This window comes from Scardinius erythrophthalmus (assembly GCF_964197995.2).
Source record: "Scardinius erythrophthalmus genome assembly, chromosome: 3".
Taxonomy (NCBI): domain Eukaryota; kingdom Metazoa; phylum Chordata; class Actinopteri; order Cypriniformes; family Leuciscidae; genus Scardinius; species Scardinius erythrophthalmus.
The window spans coordinates 9,226,110-9,245,979 of NC_138223.1; the positions used below are offsets into that span (position 1 = coordinate 9,226,110).

Sequence of the window (19,870 nt, forward strand, 5' to 3'; positions counted from 1 at the left end):
AGTTTTATTTAGAGACCATTGTTAGTTCCCAACAGTCTTTGCATGGCTGGAAATGGAGAGTGAAGATTGAAATTCTCTCACCCACTTACACACACTATATTTAAGGACACACACTGATGATGACTCATGTGCCCTTCAATCATGTGTCCATTCCTAAATACCTCGTCCTGATAGAATCATCTGCCAATAATCCAAAATGTAGTGGGTGGTTGCCCAGGTCTTTGCTAAAATATGACCAGATCCATCATTTTGAATAGTTTTGACCCAGAAAAACACATTTGCACAGAATAAAAAAGGAAAGTATTTTATTGTGATTTTGTGTTCTCTAACTGTAAAATATTATTACAATTTAATATAACAGTTTTCTACTCATAAATGTAATTTATTCCTGTGATGCCAAAGCTGAATTTTTAGCATCATTCCTCCAGTCTTCAGTGTCACATGATCCTTCAGAAATCATTCTAATATGCTGATTTGCTGCTCAAGAAACATTATTTTTATTTTCAATATTGAAAACAGTTGTGTTGCTTAATGTATTTGTGAAAATGTGAACATTTATTTTCAGGATTCTTTGATAAATATTAAGTAGCTAACAAGCTTTGCACATTGAATGACTCTTCTGAGGGAAATGTAAATCAGGTGACTTCTTGTTCACAAGATATTTTATTAATGCCTTTTTGCATTTGAAAACGCGACTGATGAAATATTTACATTTCAGTAAGTAGTCTACTATATCTTTCAACATAGAATCTTGTTCATGCATGTTTTTATGCTAGTAGTGAAGAGGAAAAGATACTTGGTACATCTACAGATTTCTTTTTCATTCATTTTATTGTTTATGAGTAAAAAAAAGAAAGTGTGTTTGATGACTGCTGCAAAATATAGCTCACTTCACTTTTGCAGGAAATTAACACTTTCATTCAGCAAGAATGCTTTAATGTTTAAATGTTGTTCTTTTGAACTTTAACTTTCTATTCATCATAGAATCCTGAAAAAAAATGCATCACACTTTCCAGCAGCACAGCTGTTTTCAACATTGATAATAAATCTGCTGAGCATTAAATCAGCATATTAGAATGATTTCTGAAGGATCATGTGACACTGAAGACTGGAGTAATTATGCTGAAAATTCAGCTTTGCCATCACAGGAATAAATTGCATTTTAAAATATATTAAAATAGAAAACATTTATTTTAAATTATAATAATATTTCACATTGTTTACCGGTAATGTATTTATCATTTATATAGCATAAACAGTGCAGGATGTCCCTAAGTGTAATACATAAATTGATTTGTTCAAAACCTAACTGTAAACTATGAGCAATGTAGTTTAGGCAATGCATGCATCGTAATGCTCTTCGACACTGAAGCCCAAAGTTAGTATGCAGGTGTAAGAGGTCTGTGCTGTCAGTGTTCAGCAGGTGTTGGCTTGACAGTGTGTGCAGACATTGTTTGTCAGTGCTGGGTCAGTGAACGAGCTCAACTGTCGCAGCCTGGAGGCAAATCACCAAATCACCCTCAGTCACCCTGCCAGACACACGCGCGCTCCCAATCATTCTTACGCAAACATGCTTGTGCACACACAGATATGGATTTACAAATGCGCAAACATTCACACATGTATGTGTGTGTGTGTGCTCTCGCCTGGATGACATTGTAGTTGCATAGAAAATACATAATGATGGCTTTGTCTTACCTTCCAGTTGACTGAGAGTTCAGAGGTGAAGAGATACATCAGGACTCATGTTCCATACATCAGTGCATGCTCTCTGCTTCAACACTACAGAAAGTAGTCACTCAATACAACTGGAATAGAATAGAATAGAATAGAATAGAATAGAATAGAATAGAATAGAATAGAATAGAATAGAATAGAATAGAATAGAATAGAATAGAATAGAATAGAATAGAATAGAATATTTTTTGCACAATTCCTTTATAATAAACATATATACATGTAGCTTAATTTAGATCTGTTAGTAAGTTATGTGTTCTATTTTTATGACTTTATGAACTTTATTTCTACCTTTGATTTTACCTTGTCTCCAAAATAGCAAAGCACAAAACAAATGGCTAAAAATTACAATTTAACAGTGTTTTTTCTTTGTCTCTTTGGTTTTGTGTCCATTTCACACTTCAAAGACAAGCAAATTATGTTTAGTAATGTTGTGTTGTCTCTATGACAACTAAGTCAGCAAAACTTCTAATGGCTCAATATTTTAGCCATTCTGAAAGGTCTGCATCCATTTTTTTTTCATGAAAACACAGTAAACTTACTGCATGTAATGGAGCAGTTTAAATTCAGCATGGCACATTTTGGTTATATATATATATATATATATATATATATATATATATATATATATATATATATATATATATATATATATATACATTACATGTTATAAACACATCCCAGATCTATCCTAAATTCAATTACATAATGACGATTGCTGTGGAAGATGTAAAATTGTTAACACTGATATTGTAAAATTGAGCTGTAATGGTTGTTTGTGAAATCCAATCTCCAGATGCAATGCATAAAACAAAATTACTCATTGCATGTATAAATAAAAACTTGACTCGACTCCTCTTTCTGCACAAAATAGTAACCTTTGGCAGCCACCATAATGAAATGATGTAACTCATCCTTTACACATACCTCCCCCGCTGTCTGCTGGGAATAGCATGTTTCTAATTGAACAAATTCATCGCGGCAGGCAGTAATTGTTTACCTGTATACTTATGAGGGCCATCACCAACAGGAAGTCTGCTGAGTCATAGGAGCATCCCAATAGTATCCAGCATAGGAACAGCGCAATAATCTTAAACATCTCAGACACGCAGTGTCTTCAGTTATTGCGAGGAAATACACTTTTTAATGGTTTTAACTATAGCAGTTGCAATCTAGTCATATGGTGAGTCACTATTGCATCACAATAATGTTCAGAATATTGGTATGAGTATAGGTTTAGTCAGTCTTTCATCAACATACACTACCATTCAAAGTTTGAATAGTTTTGAAAGAAGTTTCTTATACTCATCAATGCTGCAGTTTATTACAATTTAAAATAACTTTATCTTTTAACATGTGATTTATTGATGCAAAGCTGAATTTTCAGCATCATTCCTCCAGTCTTTAGAGTCACATAATCCTTCAGAAATAATTCTAATATGCTGATTTGCTGCTTAAAGAAACATTTATTATTATCAATGTAAAAAACATTTAAAACAGTTGTGCTGCCTAAAATCAGCAAAAGCAGCATTAATTTTAATATTTTACTTTTTATTTAGTGTAAAAGTTGTCACTGTCACTTTTGACTGGTTTTAATGCATCCTTGCTGAATAAACGTTCATTTCTGTCACTTGCTGACCCCAAACTTTTAAACGGTATACTCTGAAATGACTTTCCTTCACACAGATCCCTTTTTTCATGATTTATAAAAACCACTTTTCACAATCCAGTCAATTACTGATGGATAAAATCAAGCCATATGCCACATTTTTTTCTCATTAGCGATTTCACACAAAGTATGTTAGATTATGCAAGTAAAATAATTTGTGAACAGCATTTCATGTTGACTTTAATATTTGCACATAAGGGTTCAACATTTCCCTTTTCCCAGAGTTTTAAAAACTTAATGTATAATAATATATCTGTGTCAAAGTTGGTTGAAACAAGGATGAGTTTGAGGCAGGATCTTAATGCAACAGTAAAACTTTAATAAACAATAACTCAAAACAACAAACACTTAGGAGATTATAAACACACAGTAACAGAACAACCACTCAAAACAGACACAAGAACGGACAAGGAACTAAACTAAACAGGGACTATTTGAGACTCAGGGGCCGTTTAAACGACACCGTTTTCAACTAAAAACAGAAAATCTTTTATGTGTTTTGGCTGTTCATTTACACGACAATTGCGTTTTGGGGTCTGAAAATGCAAACTTTTGAAATAGGTTTCAAAGTGCATGTTTTTGTAAACTACAAAAACGCAAATTTGTGTAAATGGTGACGTCATACGTTTGCGTAGGCTAATATGTGTTCAGATGGTAGTGTTTCTTTACAAAGTAACATCGCCAACTACTGGCCTGGTATGAATGATACAGCTTTTTTAGTCATTTTTGCAGATCCCTGTGAAAAGGAAATAATTTTGGCAATGTTGTTGTCTGTATGCGAAAAACACAAAGGAAAAACTTTTCAGTTTTTAGTACATCGTTGTCGTGTTCATGTGAGTTAACAATGGGCAGGTGGACACAATAGGTTGCTATAGTAACAAACTAGGAAACTATGTCGACTAAGGAAGACAGGAAATAAACACAGGAACTCGGAACACATAAAGTTAAACCAAAACAGAACCTAATGCTGACAATCTGTGTGATTCAGCTTGCATTGCATTTAATAACCACAGCACATAACTCTACCGGCCTTGTGTGCACACCTGCTCTAGTCTCTTCAGGGTGACCGCAGTGGACTGAGGCGTGCCATCTGTCCTCAGGACAGATGGAATAAATTCCTCCAGAGGCACGTCGTACAATCTGCATTGCTGGGTGGGACAGTTAGGCAAAGCTTTTTTTGGAACCTTGTACAAGAGATTCTCCAGAGTAATGCTACAGATGGCAGATGGCTACTAACACAGCTGGCAAAAAAACAAAAACAGACTGAAGTGAAACCTTGGAAGGTTGTGTTACTTCTCCTTGTGCTCCTTGTGATTTGTTTTTGCAGATTAACAGATTGGAGATTCCATGATGCACCCTAAACTGAAACAATGTCACCAGCATAAGGTATGTTTTGTATGCTGGGACCATGGGATGCTGGTTGCTTGTTTGAGGGATCATACCAGCATATGTTGTCTTTTGGGTGCTGGTATGATCCCAGCAAGACCACAACAAAACTTGCTTATGTGTTATATACCAGGTTTCCTAGTGTGTGTTCATAGTTAAAGACCAAGACAATTTTCCAAATTAATTTTAAAGGGGGGGTGAAATGCTCATTTTCACTCAATCTCCTGTTAATCTTGAGTACCTATAGAGTAGTATTGCATCCTTCATATCTCCAAAAAGTCTTTAGTTTTATTATATTTATAAAAGAAAGATAGGCTGTCCCGAGTCTTTCCGGAAAAAAAACGAGCGGCTGAAGGCGGGCCGTGTGGGCGGAGCTAAAGCTGTGTGCTAACGCACCGAGCTAACAACACACAGAGACATTTGAAGCAGTTTTACTTACCGCCCGGTTCCAACGCACGACCGCGAACCTTTATCATTGTGACTGCTCGATCCTTAAGCATTAGACTATCTGCAAATCCGTCGATCTGGGCTTTGTTTATAAAACAAGCATCGTCAAAATGCAGGGAACAAACAGTCTTGCACAACCTCCGTTGATGCTCTGAAAAAACAAACTCCATCCACTGGTCCCTTAACGCTGGGTTCTTTGGGAATCTGTGCAGGGTTGTCTTGCCCTGGCAACCAAAAACCCACTTCTTTGGTGACATTGACTTCCCTAAAGCCGAGCATAGCGCTTTGATGGGCGTACTGCTTTCGCTCTCTCACTCTGGTCTACGGGTGCGCGCGCGCCCGCGTCCTTTCGGAGAAGTGCCCTTAGGACCCATATAAGGAAATTCCGCCCCATCTGACGTCACACAGGCCCATACTCGAAAAAAACTTTCCGAAACTTGTGACAAACCGGAAGGAGCATTTTTGGAACAGAAATACTCCTTCAAACGTACAATTTAATTTTTGAAACTTTGTCCATGTTTAGATGGGAATCCAACTCTTTAACAGTGTAAAAAACTCAGTATGCATGAAATAGCATTTCACCCCCCCTTTAATAAATTATTTAATAAGGAAAAAGACATATTACTGGTTATATGTTTACTGGTACACAGTAAAATCCTCAGTGTTAAACAAACACTGCCCAGTTTTCATATGGTCCTCCCAATCTATAGAGAGTAAAAGTAACACTGAGGCAATGTTGCAGTTTGTGAAATAAAGTAGATTCACTCTACACATGATGTGAAGACATCTGCGGTTAACAAGCAGAATCACTGAAGATAAGAGGAACAACAAGAACAGTAATATCAATAATCAATAATATTTCACCAGAGGATGATTCAACTTTATTCACTTATTACAAACCGGTTTGGCTTTATTTCTTTCATATGATACATGTGCTAAGGTTGTTGAAGCCCTTCAGTATTGGCCATTGACTTTTTTGTTTTTGCAATGTACACAAGCTCTTTTTGACTGATTTGTGTGCAGATCTTTTAGAGACCATTTCGTTGATGCTTTGAAACATTTGACCAGTTTACCAGTGACATTGATTAATAATGTAATCATAACTAAACCAGTTAAGATTTTCAGTTCTACTTTCAGCAGAGGGAGCAAACGAAATTACAAAGTTATAATCATATAATTCAATAAATCATATGTTTTAACCTTATATTGTTTTTCCTTTACATCATTAATGTGTTAAATATAGAAATATGCAAGCAAAACAATGCTTGTCCTCAAAACACTGCTTGTGTACAGACAGCTGGCTTATTCACTCTCAACCCCGCAAGATCATGCTGGTGTACCAGTTTCACCAGCTCTCTTTTGAGAACAGCATGAATATGCTCGTCCACCAGCTAGACCAGCATTATACCAGCATAAATCAGCCTGGACCAGCATGGAATCCATGCTGTTTTTGCTGGATTTTTTAGCAGGGCATCCCTCTATATAAGCTTTTTATTGGAAAAAAAGATGAAACTGCTAAGATCAAGACATGACACGGTTCAACTTTCCCTGGAGCAGAAGCATTTCCCACTAAGTTCCAGCTATCAAATATTGAAATTTTAACATGAAACATCACTTAAACATGTTTTTAATCTTGACCTGGTTGGAAACACTCGTAAATTAAACACAGTTATGTGAACTCATAAAACAGAAACCTCTATGTGATCTCTGTGATTGAAGTACATGTACAAGTCTTGGGGATCATTGTCCTTTTCTCACATTCATAAAGACCAAAGAATTTCTTTAGGGTCAATGATATGACACTCACGCATTCATTTCTATATTTAACGATAAAAAACTTGAAATACTTTTTAGACTTGAACACTGATGAGCATGTTTTAAATTTCTGAAATGAATTCATTTTGATATGAAGACAAACATTTTGTGAATGGACTTAATGATGATAATTTATTTTTTTTAAAATGATTTGAGACATTCAGAAAAATTAATCTCTTCTATGGTGAATAAGTACAAAATTTCTAAATCAAATTGGATATTTTTCTGGTTTTATTATGGCTTAAAGTAACTGAAAATGCTCAATAGAAGTGTTAAAATCGTGCAAAAAAAGTTATTTTTTATTTCTAAAATTGTTAAAGTCGACATGAAATCAAAATTGACCCTATTTACTTTGTTAGCGCATATCTTGTGGTGAACAATTAATCCGTGCAATTTAATACACAGAAACAAATTGTTTGCCGTGGTAATCTTTAATCAAAATCTGAAAAGTTACTTCCGATCTGGAATGGCATTCCTTTTCTTATGACGGCTTGGGTTGAAAACGCTTAACACTCCCCTCAAACTGTTAGTCTGTTATGAGCAGAGATGGAGAGGCGGATCACTAAAGTAAAACCCTGCCCTCTGTTCAATATTTCACTTGGAAATACGCCACAACACTGGAGAAAAGTCGTTTGCAACTTCCGGTTCACAGGGACTTTAATAAAACAATATATAGGCCAGCCAAGCAACTGCCATTAAGATAAATGGGAACCCCATTGGACAGCTTTCAGTAGTATAACCAACATGCCATTTTGTTGTTAAATGACAAGAAAACCATAAAACAAAAAAAAAAATTATTCACAGACACAGTACTGCCCTTACAATAACATATTCAGATGTTTTGAGTGTCTCTCTTAGTATGTTAACAGCAGACCAATAATGATTAAAAAACAACAACTAGTGCACAAAAGCTACCTGCTCAAATATCCACATCTGTCTTGACTCAGTTAATGCTAAAGATAAACGTTAAACTAATGAAGCAATGGAGCGCGATGAGAACATTGGCTTAAAACGAGATAAGACAGTGAAACTGTCTGATATGGATTTTGACCAGCTGTACAGCTTATTATTCTGTATCATTTGTTTGGATGCTGGCCTCTGCAAAACACATTTTGCATTATTAACTATGATATTTTCCCTAGACACTTGGGTGGACAGATACCAGTAGGTGGTAGGCGATGGCCTTATTATTACACAAATCAAAGCTTCAAGCCTTCCATGCTTAGCTAATTAGACTGTGCGACCACATTTGCTCACTCATCAGTGCTGTCCTTGATAGCAGGGGAGATTTTTAAGTGGCCATGCATCCTTCAATAGTTCTCTTGTGGGGAAAATGTACGTTTGTTGTGGCCTGAGAGGGAGACAGCAATTTGTTCCACAGAATCAATGTGCCAATAAGAGCTAAGGCACTGATCGAAAACATGATTGAGACATTGAGCCATTAAAAATACATTAGGGCCAATCTGTGAACCAGCAGGGATTTGCTGGACTGTCTCTAGGCTGCCAATGAGAGCCTGTATAGTGAAGTAGCCTGGCACTTAGTGCACTAAACTGAAAATCGATAATTGGCACTGTCGTGAGTGACAAAGACAGTTCTTATCAGTTTTTTTTTTTGGCCTGGTGATTGGTGGATTTGCCTTTCCAGAGTCTGGTCACAATGGTGATAGTGATAACGCTGTGATTCGTATCTGCACTGACGTTTATTGAGTACATCACTGATGCAAAGTGTTTCCTGCAGTGTATCCGTGACAACTTGCTTTAAGCTTTGCGGATTTCATGCAGCTGGCTTGAAATTGTTAGAAGTTGGCAGATGTCAAAGTTATAACCACCAACGCAAAAAAGCAGGCAAAATTTTGCATTGAAATTCTCTCTCTCTCTCTCTCTCTCTCTCTCTCTCTCTCTCTCTCTCAGTGTGGATGGAAGGCCAAAAAGTGAAAAAGATGTGTTTTCAAACGAAACCATAATTTTTACCATATTAGTGTGGACAATGCATCAGGGGCTGTTTGCACTACACCGTTTTCAACTAAAAGTGTAAAGCTTTTTATGTCTTTTGGCCATTCATTCATACACAACAATGGCATTTTGGGGGCCTGAAAATGCACACGCACACAAAACAGGATTCAAAGTGCAAGTTTTTGAAAACGATACCATTATCATCTCTGTGTAAACTATAAAAACGCAAATTTGTGAAAACGGTCTATAGGCGGGTAGGATCTTTTTTGGATCATGGATCTTTTTTTACTACATCGTTGTTGTGTAATATATATATATATATATATATATATATATATATATATATACCAGTTGCTGAATAAACTGTTTTAAATACATTTTCCAGAACCACACTAGGGTTATTTGGCTACTTTTAAGTACATTCATGATATGAGGGTGAGTCAATTTTTGGGAGAACTCTCACTTTAAGTTACTGTATGCACATCTACAACCTTTTGCCTTTGATGGAGAAAGTTTAATCGGTTTTACTCACTAAATCACAGTATGTGAGTGGGTGTCTGTCTATATGGGGTCAATGACCCTCATTGCCTTTACATTTTGTCCAACCTAGACTGATTTGAGCTGTTTGACACACACTTAACTTCGAACACACGTTTGCCGCTATTATGGCTCTCAGACATTAAGAGGATGACTCAACAAAATGAGAAAAAGAGGTGACAGTGTGCAGTGAAGCGCATTTACAGACACCAACACTGTGAAAAGAGGTGTGAAGTGTTTATATGCTATATGCTGGTGTGTCTTGTTGGTCTTTTGTTTATATTGTGCTGGGAACATATGAACAGAAGTATTGAGACACACTTCTTAATTATTGAATTCAGGTGTTTCAATCAGACCCATTGCTACACGTGTATAAGATCAAGCAGTCTGCATTTACAACATTTGTGAAAAAAATGTGTCGTTCTGATGAATCATGCTTTTCTGTTTGGCAGTCTGATGTTTTGAGGCGAGTCTGGGTTTTGAAGGATTTTGAGGACCAACTTTATTATAATGTCTTTGTATTAAGAATGCAATGTCAAAGTCTCGGTTGATGTAATGGTCAGTTGTAGTGTATTTATCTAAAACATACTTTTCAAAAGTCATTATTTTCTTTTTACTAATGAGAAAAAACTACTGTAATGTTAAAATAAATGATTGGAAAAAGACCAGATAATTATAAATCGTATTAGAAATGTGCAGCAATTTCTTCACACTAGCAGAGAGATGAGAGATGATGATGGATTATTTTGTGTGTGTGTGTGTGTGTGTGTGTGTGTGTGTGTGTGTGTGTGTGTGTGTGTGTGTGTGTGTGTGTGTGTGCCTTTTTCTACACTGAACAAAATTATAAACGCAACACTTTTGTTTTTGCCCCCATTTTTCATGAGCTGAACTCAAATATCTAAGACTTTTACATATACATTCATACTATGTACACAAAAGGTCTGTTTCTCTCAAAAATTGTTCACAAATCTGTCTAAATCTGTGTTAGTGAGCTCTTCTCCTTTGCTGAGATAATCCATCCACCTCACAGGTGTGGCATATCAAGATGCTGATTAGACAGCAAGATTATTGCACAGGTGTGCCTTAGGCTGGCCACAATAAAAGGCCACTCTAAAATGTGCAGTTTTACTGTATTGGGGGTTCCGGGGGGGTCTGAAAACCAGTCAACATCTGGTGTGACCACCATTTGCCTCAACACATCTCCTTCGCATAGAGTTGATCAGGTTGTTGATTGTGGTCTGTGAAATGTTGGTCCACTCCTCTTCAATGGCTGTGCGAAGTTGCTGGATATTGGCAGGACCTGGAACACGCTGTCGTATATCCCGATCCAGAGCATCACAAACATGCTCAATGGATGACATGTCTAGTGAGTATGCTGGCCATGCAAGAACTGGGATGTTTTCAGCTTCCAGGAATTGTGTACAGATCCTTGCAACCTGGGGCCGTGCATTATCATGCTGCAACATGAGGTGATGGTCGTGGATGAATGGCACAACAATGGGCCTCAGGATCTCGTGACACTATCTCTGTGCATTCAAAATGCCATCAATAAAATGCACCTGACGTCTGCCCATACCAAAACCCCACCGCCACCATGGGCCACTCGATCCACAACGTTGACATCAGCAAACTGCTCACCCACATGACGCCATACACGCTTTCTGCCATCTGCCATGTACAGCGAAAACCGGTATTCATGCGTGAAGAGAACACCTCTCCAAAGTGCCAGACGGCATTGAATGTGAGCATTTGCCCACTCAAGTCGGTTACGACGACGAACTGCAGTCAGGTCGAGACCCCGATGAAGACGAAGAGCATGCAGATGAGTTTTGCACTCCCTCAAAACTTGCGACATCTGTGGCATTGTGCTGTGTGATAAAACTGCACATTTTAGAGTGGCCTTTTATTGTGGCCAGCCTAAGGCACACCTGTGCAATAATCATGCTGTCTAATCAGCATCCTGATATGCCACACTTGTGAGGTGGATGGATTATCTCGGCAAAGGAGAAGTGCTCACTAACACAGATTTAGACAGATTTGTGAACAATATTTGAGAGAAATAGTCCTTTTGTGTACATAGAAAAAGTCTTAGATCTTTGTTTTCAGCTCATGAAAAATGGGGGCAAAAACAAAAGTGTTGCGTTTATAATTTTGTTCAGTGTAGTTATTTAAACCTTATTTGAAATGAGCTGTGCAGTGATATGTGACATTTGGATTCAGATAAGTGGATCAGCATCCATCAGGCTGACATAACCCTACGTGATTTATCTAACCAACTAAGCCAGATCCCAAAAGAACACAGTATCTTCCAAGACATGATAGTGACCCAAAGTATGCAGCTGAAACCGTAGAAGAACAGGCTGTTGGCAGAGCAAAAAGACAGATGGTCAAATGCAGGAAAAAAGGCTTTGCCATCTTTAAGGTGCTGCAGTCCACATTGTTGTTGTCCAGAAACAACTGAGCTGGGACCGTAGTTGATCTGAAACAGTGACAATAAAATGAAAAGATCAACCATTATGGGGCATTTACACTTGAACTCTTATGGAACACAAATATGGTCAATGTCTCATGTGCATTGTAAGAAACTCCAGTTACAACTGTTATTACCATTCATGCGGTGCTTCAGTTACAAGGAGTATCAACTGACAATTTAAAACCATTAGAATTAATTGTTCTGAGGTTTATGCATTTTTGATGGATACAGAAGTTTCATTTCAGTTGTATTATTTAATATGGCATGCATAATGGAATACTGTGGACTGAATCATTTTAGTAGGATAATAAATCCATGGACACTCAATAAAAAATAATGCATGCTGAAAATAATTACCTAAATTCTCCAGATTTAGGTCAAACGAGTATCAATGCATTTATTTGAACATAGGGCTATATCTAAATTTTAAATATAGAACTAAATATTTAAATAATATGCAGAATGATGACGCCCCTAGGCGACGTCAGCCAATGGCGAGCTAAACGGAACTATAATGAACCAATGTGACTGGCAGGTATTACAAATAAACGGCACAAGCTAGATTCTAAGTCTTTTTATTACGCAGTGTACTTTTCTGTATGAGTGATGTTACACTTCTTTGGGGAATATGCATATATTATTGTTGAGAACCAAAGTAGCAATTTTAATAGCTTAGGCTTGGATTTCTCTGCCCTTCAGCACAATTTCAGTAGTTGATGACTGAGTCACTTTATACAGTTGACTGCACAGAGGTGGCAGTAATTAGCATATTAGATTCATGTCTAAAGCTGCTGTAAGCCATATCTGATCCAGTAGTGGAAACAAACGGAACTGAATAAAATAATGAGTACAAACAGGTTGCCCTGAACTAACAGTCCCAAACAACACCTTAATTTCTCAGGGCAAGCAAGGAGTCCCGCCCCAAAACTATGCAATTGGCAGAGAGCCTCCTCCAAATTTTCTGATTGGCTAAAACGTGGCTGGCGCAATCACAGAGACAAGTTTGATTTCTCGGACTGTTTCAAGAATTTAAAAGGATTTTAAATGTCTAAATTATTAAATATAAATAATAGAATAATTTACTGGCTGAAATCGGAAGTCCATCTTCTCCCAGTTAGGAAAAAAAAAATCAAAATACCTCTTGAGCAAAACAGTACTGTTATTTGTAATGTGTAAATTTATGATAAAATTATAGCTAATGACCGTACTTGAGCAACTACAGTTGCCATGAAGGTTTGCTAGGGTCTATTGCAGACATTAGATACGCATTACACTTTGGTTATAGTCCTATTGAAACTAAAATATATATTTTTTTAAATTAAAAATTTAAATTAAATTTAAAAATTTCTGATGCATAGATATAATAAATATAGATGCCTCATTGGCTGCTTTGGCCCGTTGCTGCGATATGTCAACGAGTCCGTCATATTGGAATGGGAAAGACTGGCTTATTAACAAATAGAAGTAAATGGAGAGCTTTTTATTTATTTATTTTGGACAAAAAGCACATCAATGTTTACATTTTTCAACGATTTATGACCTGAATGGAGAATGAAATTGCGTTTTAGATTAGTTTATATTATAAACTATAATATAAACTCAGCCTTCACAAGAATCATGTAAACTTTATATTATTTCTTATAAAGTCTGTTTTCATAGCTAACTAACGTTATCGCTAGCTTTTAACGACTCTGGTGACCAACTAGCTACCAACATAATGTTATAATGACCAAATTCAACCAGAAACAACTGAAGACCTCCGATGCAAAAGCCTCTAAAAGCCACCTATGTCAAAAATGAGACAATAATATTGGGTGAATGCTCTCCGCACATATACGTTTATCAAATACTTTCACTTCAAACTCACTAAATCCCAGCCTCAGCCCATTCAGAAATTACGGTACTTAGGAAGAAACCTATACATAGGAGCCTGTAAAAAATGTTAATATTAAAGAAAAACGTTAGACGGACTTAGAGGCTTTTGCATCTGAAGTCTTCAACTGTTCCCCGAAATTTGGTTTGGATTGTATGACGGTTTGTAAAACCTCAAAATAGTCAGGCATCTTTTCTTCAGTCCTCTTATGAGAGTTATGGCAAGCTGCCCGGTCCAATATGGTGGCGCCTTTGACGTACGATTCAGCGGACAATGAGGCGTCTAGGTCTGATATATGTACGTAGATCTTTGCCACATTCGAAAGCTCCAGTCGATGGGTCCACCATGTCGGAACGGTTAACATGAAGCTGTTCATAACTCACACTAATAAAACTCAATGAATTTTTATCTAAAATGTCACAACTTTGTGCAGCCTATGGCCGTAAAAACCACCAAGCTGTAAATTCTGGCCGAAATGGGATAACCTTTCAGAGGTGTTAATGTTCTGGCTTGTGTTTTTATGTATAACTCAATAAGCATGTCCACTTGCAGATTTATCACAATAATGATAAACTAAATGATGTGAAAACCATCTGCTAATGTCTATTGCAGATATATTCATACATGCCATGTGAATAACTAGGTTGCCGAGCCGGTGCAATAAAGTCAACTTTGCTCTCGAGTGGCACGGGCCAGATTTGACTGATATGGCGGACGGCTTATAGCAAAGCCACTATAATCTCTAAAAATACTATCTTTGTCCATAGTCTTTGCTTATAGCAGTCCATGGAAACAGACACTAATGAGGCATCTGGGTAGTAAAAGTAATGAACTTTATCGCCACCTGCAGTTGTAACTTGCACAGTCAAATATCCACCAGCACAGCAACTTCTGATAGACTGGTTGAATGTCTTTGATATACACTGTAAAAAATTTGCTGTAGTTTTGCAGCTGTTTGCCAGTAACTTACTGTAGATTTAAATTTATGTTATTTACTGGCAACAGTTTGTTCAAAGTTAAATGAACATTAAACATTAACAAGTCTTTGTCTTTAAAGAATAAAATTATAAAATAACAATCTAATGCAAAGCATTCTGGGAACCAGAAATCTTCATCAACCTTTTTCTGTTTTTTTCCTTCAGATTTTGGTTCCCAGAATGCTTTGCATGAGGATGTTATTTTAGTTTTATTCTGTAAAGATAAAGACTTGTTAATGTTTAATGTTCATTTAATTTTGAACAAATTGTTGCCAGTAAATAACATAATTTTAAATCTACAGTAAGTTACTGGCAAGTAGCTGCCAGTAATACTGTAATTTCTACAGATTTTTCTAACAGTGTAAATAAACTGCCTGATGATTTTGGCTGTCAAGGATTTTAAAAAGAGATTCACCTTTATCCGACTCTTTAGTATGAGTATAATGTAGCATTGTCAAATATTCCATTAATAATTGCGCAGTTAACATTAGCCCATGTTTAGAATAGTTTTCTCAATTCTTGCACAATCTGTCACTTTTTGTCTTTCTTTGGCCTTGAAGGTAAAGGTTGTTTATGTATTTCCCTTGGATTTAGAGTGTAAGCTTTTCCCTCTTGTTGCTGGATTGCTTTTCAGCTTACACACTTGACCTTGAAAGCTGTTTATTCTAGTGTTTGGCACATGCGCCAGCTGCGATTGTATTCCAGCGTCGCTTCTAGAACTTGAGAATCTTGTGGAACGAGTCACCCAATCCTATTTTAAAATAGCAATCTGTTGTGGATTTTTGAAAATGTTGTTAAGGACCTCAGAAAGAAAAAAGGAAGTTTTTTTTTTAACACCACGACAGGACTATCAAGCAAAACGGTGATTAAAATGATGACTTAAAATTCACTTACAAAAAGAAATGATGATAAGGAACAGAACATCATTAGGCTAAATATAGTATAATTTTGATCTAAATAGGCTACACTATCCATAGTAACTGCTAAAATCTAGACTGCTAGGTAACTCCGCGTAATTTAATCAATGATCCATGTTATCAAGCATGATTTTTTTTATAGCTATGTTTACAAAGAGCATGGAAACAAGGAAATCAGACATCTGAAGAAGGTCACATGGTAATGTTTACTAAGGAAAAATATTAAAAATGAAAAACTTTGCGTTTATCCCACTATCCCATGAATAAATTACAATTTAAATCCCATAATTTCAGTGTGGTGTATCCGCTAGGGGGCAGAAGCACAAATCCTGTGCTGTCTTTCGTACTCGCACTCTTCTTCTCTGTTTATCATCGTCCTTCACTTCCTCTACGAAATCATGGCGGTCCACGGCCCGGTCGTGAAAATCCACCCGGTGGTTTTGGCATCGATTGCGGACTCATACGAGCGTAGGAATGAGGGAGCAAGTCGTGTGATCGGAACATTATTAGGTGGGTCGTGTAAATTCTCTGAGTAAAATCACAAACAGTCGCTTTTAAATAAGACAACAGAAGCGTTGTTTTGTCTTGTGAAGCATGTGTTGTAGTCGAGCAGGATGGCTGGAGCGGGTGAGAGACAGAGAGAGAGCGCTCATCCGTGAAGATAAAATATCAACATCACTTAACTTAACTGGTTTAATTTGTGTCACACAGGAACAACAGACAAGCATTCAGTTGATGTGACCAACTGCTTCTCTGTTCCTCACAATGAGTCTGAAGATGAGGTGAGATATACAACATCATCATCATCATCCTACTCACCCCTAAGAGAAATACTATGGTACTTTGAAATGCTATTTACCTGAGAGGTTACTTAGAAAACATTTCTTGAAAATACCATGGTATCTGTCGCCATAAATTTGGACATGTACCATGATTTTATTGGATGTGCTTTAGAGAACCCCCATGTAAATAATATCATTGTACATGAAATCCAAAAACATCATTCTTCAAACACAAAGTTAACAACAGCCAAAAGTGATCCATCATCCTTATTTACAATGTCTGTGTCATACATAGGTGGCTGTCGACATGGAGTTCGCCAAGAACATGTATGAGCTCCATAAGAAGGTTTCACCGAGTGAAGTCATTGTTGGATGGTATGTGGCCGCTCATGTTAATGAATTTAATTATCTTTGGACTGATTTTATATTTGTCTTAAAATGCAAACTTGCAAATTCGCATACTATGCGTATAACTATATACTAGTATAGATAGTTTATTATCTATACTATCCGATGAGGATTCGATTTGAACTACAAAAAGTGTTTAAAGAACTACAAACATGGCAGATGTGCGAGATCAACGGTTGAGTATAGAGAAGTTTGACTCCTGTTTCATTATCTGTATCTAACCTGATGAAAAGATTTGTGTTATTGCATCATTATGTAAACTCATGAGGAGAGTTCTCAGCATGAAAGACGCATGACTGGCAGATCAATGTGCAACTACATTTCTCTCCGATACGGTAGTAAATTAATTTGAGTGTGGAGGATTTTAACTGAGACAAGATGATTGACAGGGCAGTTTAAACAGTGACATGATGTACGTAACTAAGCAATGGAGCAAAGTAGTATGTACCAAAGCTTTATAGGATGCAACAATAAGTGTTTTTTTTTTTAGGTATGCCACAGGATTTGACATCACAGAGCACTCCGTTCTGATCCATGAGTATTACAGCCGAGAGGCTCCAAACCCCATTCACCTCACCGTGGACACGGCACTGCAGAGCAACAAAATGAACATCCGTGCCTACGTCAGGTATTATCATCTGGACTAAGGTTGACTATTTTTTGCTGCTGACCTCATGTCCTCTGCTGCATTAAGTTTTTATTTGTTGTTTGTGCTGTTAGTTCACAGATGGGCGTCCCAGCCAAGACAGTTGGTGTCATGTTCACCCCACTGTCAGTCAAGTACATTTACTACGACACAGAGCGCATTGGAGGTCAGTTTATTTTTCTCCACTTATAAACATTTCTGTGGATTACTCATTTTAAATTGAATGGCCTTTCTGGTTTACACAATATTTTGTATTGGAACTTTATTGCATTTGCATGTTTTAAGAATAGCTTTTTTTTCTTTTGCGCACATTCTTCTAATGGATTAAACGCATCTCTCTATAGTTGACCTTCTACAGAGGACTCGTGCGTCTCCCAGTCGCACCAACGGACTGACCACAGACCTGGCCCAGGTAGCCAGTGCGGCAGGACGCGTACAAGAAATGCTTTCCACAGTGCTCGCATACATAGAAGATGTGCTGGTGAGTGTCTCTTTGGGATGATGTATTTTCTATAATGTGTCTCTCAGGTTTTTTTTCTAAATGTATATGAAATGAATATACAGTGTTTTGGTTTTCCCAAAAAGAGCATGCATGAATGAGAAAAATAAATTGTGAGACATGCTTAATGTTAAACAGAATTATTAAGCACAATAAGCCACAGAAAAGATCTCAATGCGTTAAATACTCGCACTGACTGACACAACTGAAGCGTGAACACTGACAGCATGCAATCCTGAATTCTGTTCTCTGTAGTGGTGTATTTCACTTGAACGATCAGATAAAAACTGAATTTTCTAAATATCTGTCTTGATGAGTATTCACATAAACATGGTCGGTCATTTCTGAACTGAATGTAAATAGTTGATGTGTAACATGGAAATTTGATGTGTAACATTATATTAGGTCTCATAGTAAACTGAATACACACACACACACACACACACACACACACACACACACACACATATATATATATATATATATGAAGAGTTCAGACGCAAAAGCCTCTAAGTGCCATCTGAAATTGTCTTCTAGAATGATAATTTTTATCAAGCTCGTATATTTAAGTTCAATAATTTCACTTAAATGGCAATGCAAATTACCTATTATTTGTCATTTAAGTGAAATTACTTAACTTAAATATACGAGCTTGATAAAAATTATCATTCTAGAAGAAAATTTCAGATGGCACTTAGAGGCTTTTGCATCTGAACTCTTCATTTATATATGATTTTATCATTTAATTTTTTACCACTATTGTTTAATGACTGCAACATTATTATTTTTTCCTAGTCTGGTAAAGTGATGGCAGATAACAGTGTTGGTCGTTTCCTGATGGATCTTGTGAACAAAGTGCCCAAGATCTCAGCAGAAGACTTTGAGAGCATGTTGAACTCCAACATTAATGTGAGTGGCATTCAGTACAATATGATATTATATGTGTTTGAAATCCTTTAATATCAGGGTTCCCACAGTCATAAAAATCCTAGAAATATTTTATCCGCTAGTTCACAAAATGGTCTTTAAAGGCTAATTCACACTGCACAGACAGACTCCGACCAATCCAGACAGTGAATAGATTACAGTACGTCAGTTCTCAGACATCCCGTGACCCGACAAATGCAGAATCAACATGTTCATTAGTGAAAACAAGCGCCGACCAGCGGCAACAGACAGCGACGGGTGCTACGCTGATCCGACAAAGAGACACCGTTGGTCGGTATTTGGGAGTGCAGTGTGAATTGGCCTTAATAATAATGGTCTCCCTAAATTAAAATGATTTAAAAAAATAACTGGCGAATTCAAAAAAGTAGGAACTGTCTTTGATTAAATTAAAGTTGTGTTCCTGTGCTTATGTTTCTTTGCAGGATCTGTTGATGGTGACCTACCTGGCAAATCTCACTCAAGCTCAGATCGCGCTTAACGAGAAGCTAGTTGTTCTGTGATCTGAAATTAAAATGAATAAAAATGTTTGTCATTCCATCAATCTGTGTGATGAGTTGTTTAAAACAGTGCTTGGATATCTTGGATATCTGAGAGCTTGTGAGAAAAAAAATATATACAAGAAGTAAATTTAAAGCTATTATTGTAATTGTATCATTTTTTTTAACCCTTTTGTGCTATTCCCTTTTAAGATAATTTTTGTAATTTATATAAATAAAATGAATTTTTTTTATTTTAATAAAAAATCCACATTTCTCATTTTCATTCATGGAGATAACATGGACAATCTGCTATGGTTTAATGGA

General features: G+C 36.7%; 1 protein-coding gene across 2 annotated transcripts; it reads left to right on the plus strand.

Annotated features, from left to right (window-relative positions):
* Positions 1–15,227: 15,227 nt before the first annotated feature.
* Positions 15,228–19,608, plus strand: eif3f (eukaryotic translation initiation factor 3, subunit F). Of its 2 annotated transcripts, XM_081361449.1 has the most exons (10): positions 15,228–15,729; positions 15,927–15,983; positions 16,079–16,294; positions 16,496–16,566; positions 16,862–16,941; positions 17,465–17,602; positions 17,695–17,786; positions 17,965–18,101; positions 18,915–19,028; positions 19,490–19,608. In XM_081361449.1, the coding sequence occupies exons 3-10, from the start codon at positions 16,183–16,185 to the stop codon at positions 19,565–19,567; spliced, it is 822 nt and encodes a 273-aa protein (XP_081217575.1). In that variant the 5' UTR covers positions 15,228–15,729; positions 15,927–15,983; positions 16,079–16,182; the 3' UTR covers positions 19,568–19,608. The 2 variants fall into 2 exon arrangements, with proteins under 2 accessions (XP_081217575.1, XP_081217576.1); XM_081361450.1 differs by having other exon boundaries at positions 15,599–15,983.
* Positions 19,609–19,870: the final 262 nt, after the last annotated feature.

What these genes read in the sequence shown, in the direction of transcription:
- eif3f (XM_081361449.1), top strand. Translation starts at nt 16,183, where the DNA reads ATGGCGGTCCACGGCCCGGTCGTGAAAATCCACCCGGTGGTTTTGGCA. An exon ending in ACAATGAGTCTGAAGATGAG is followed by an intron (nt 16,567 to 16,861) that starts GTGAGATATACA and finishes TGTCATACATAG; the next exon opens with GTGGCTGTCGACATGGAGTT. An exon ending in CATACATAGAAGATGTGCTG is followed by an intron (nt 18,102 to 18,914) that starts GTGAGTGTCTCT and finishes ATTTTTTCCTAG; the next exon opens with TCTGGTAAAGTGATGGCAGA.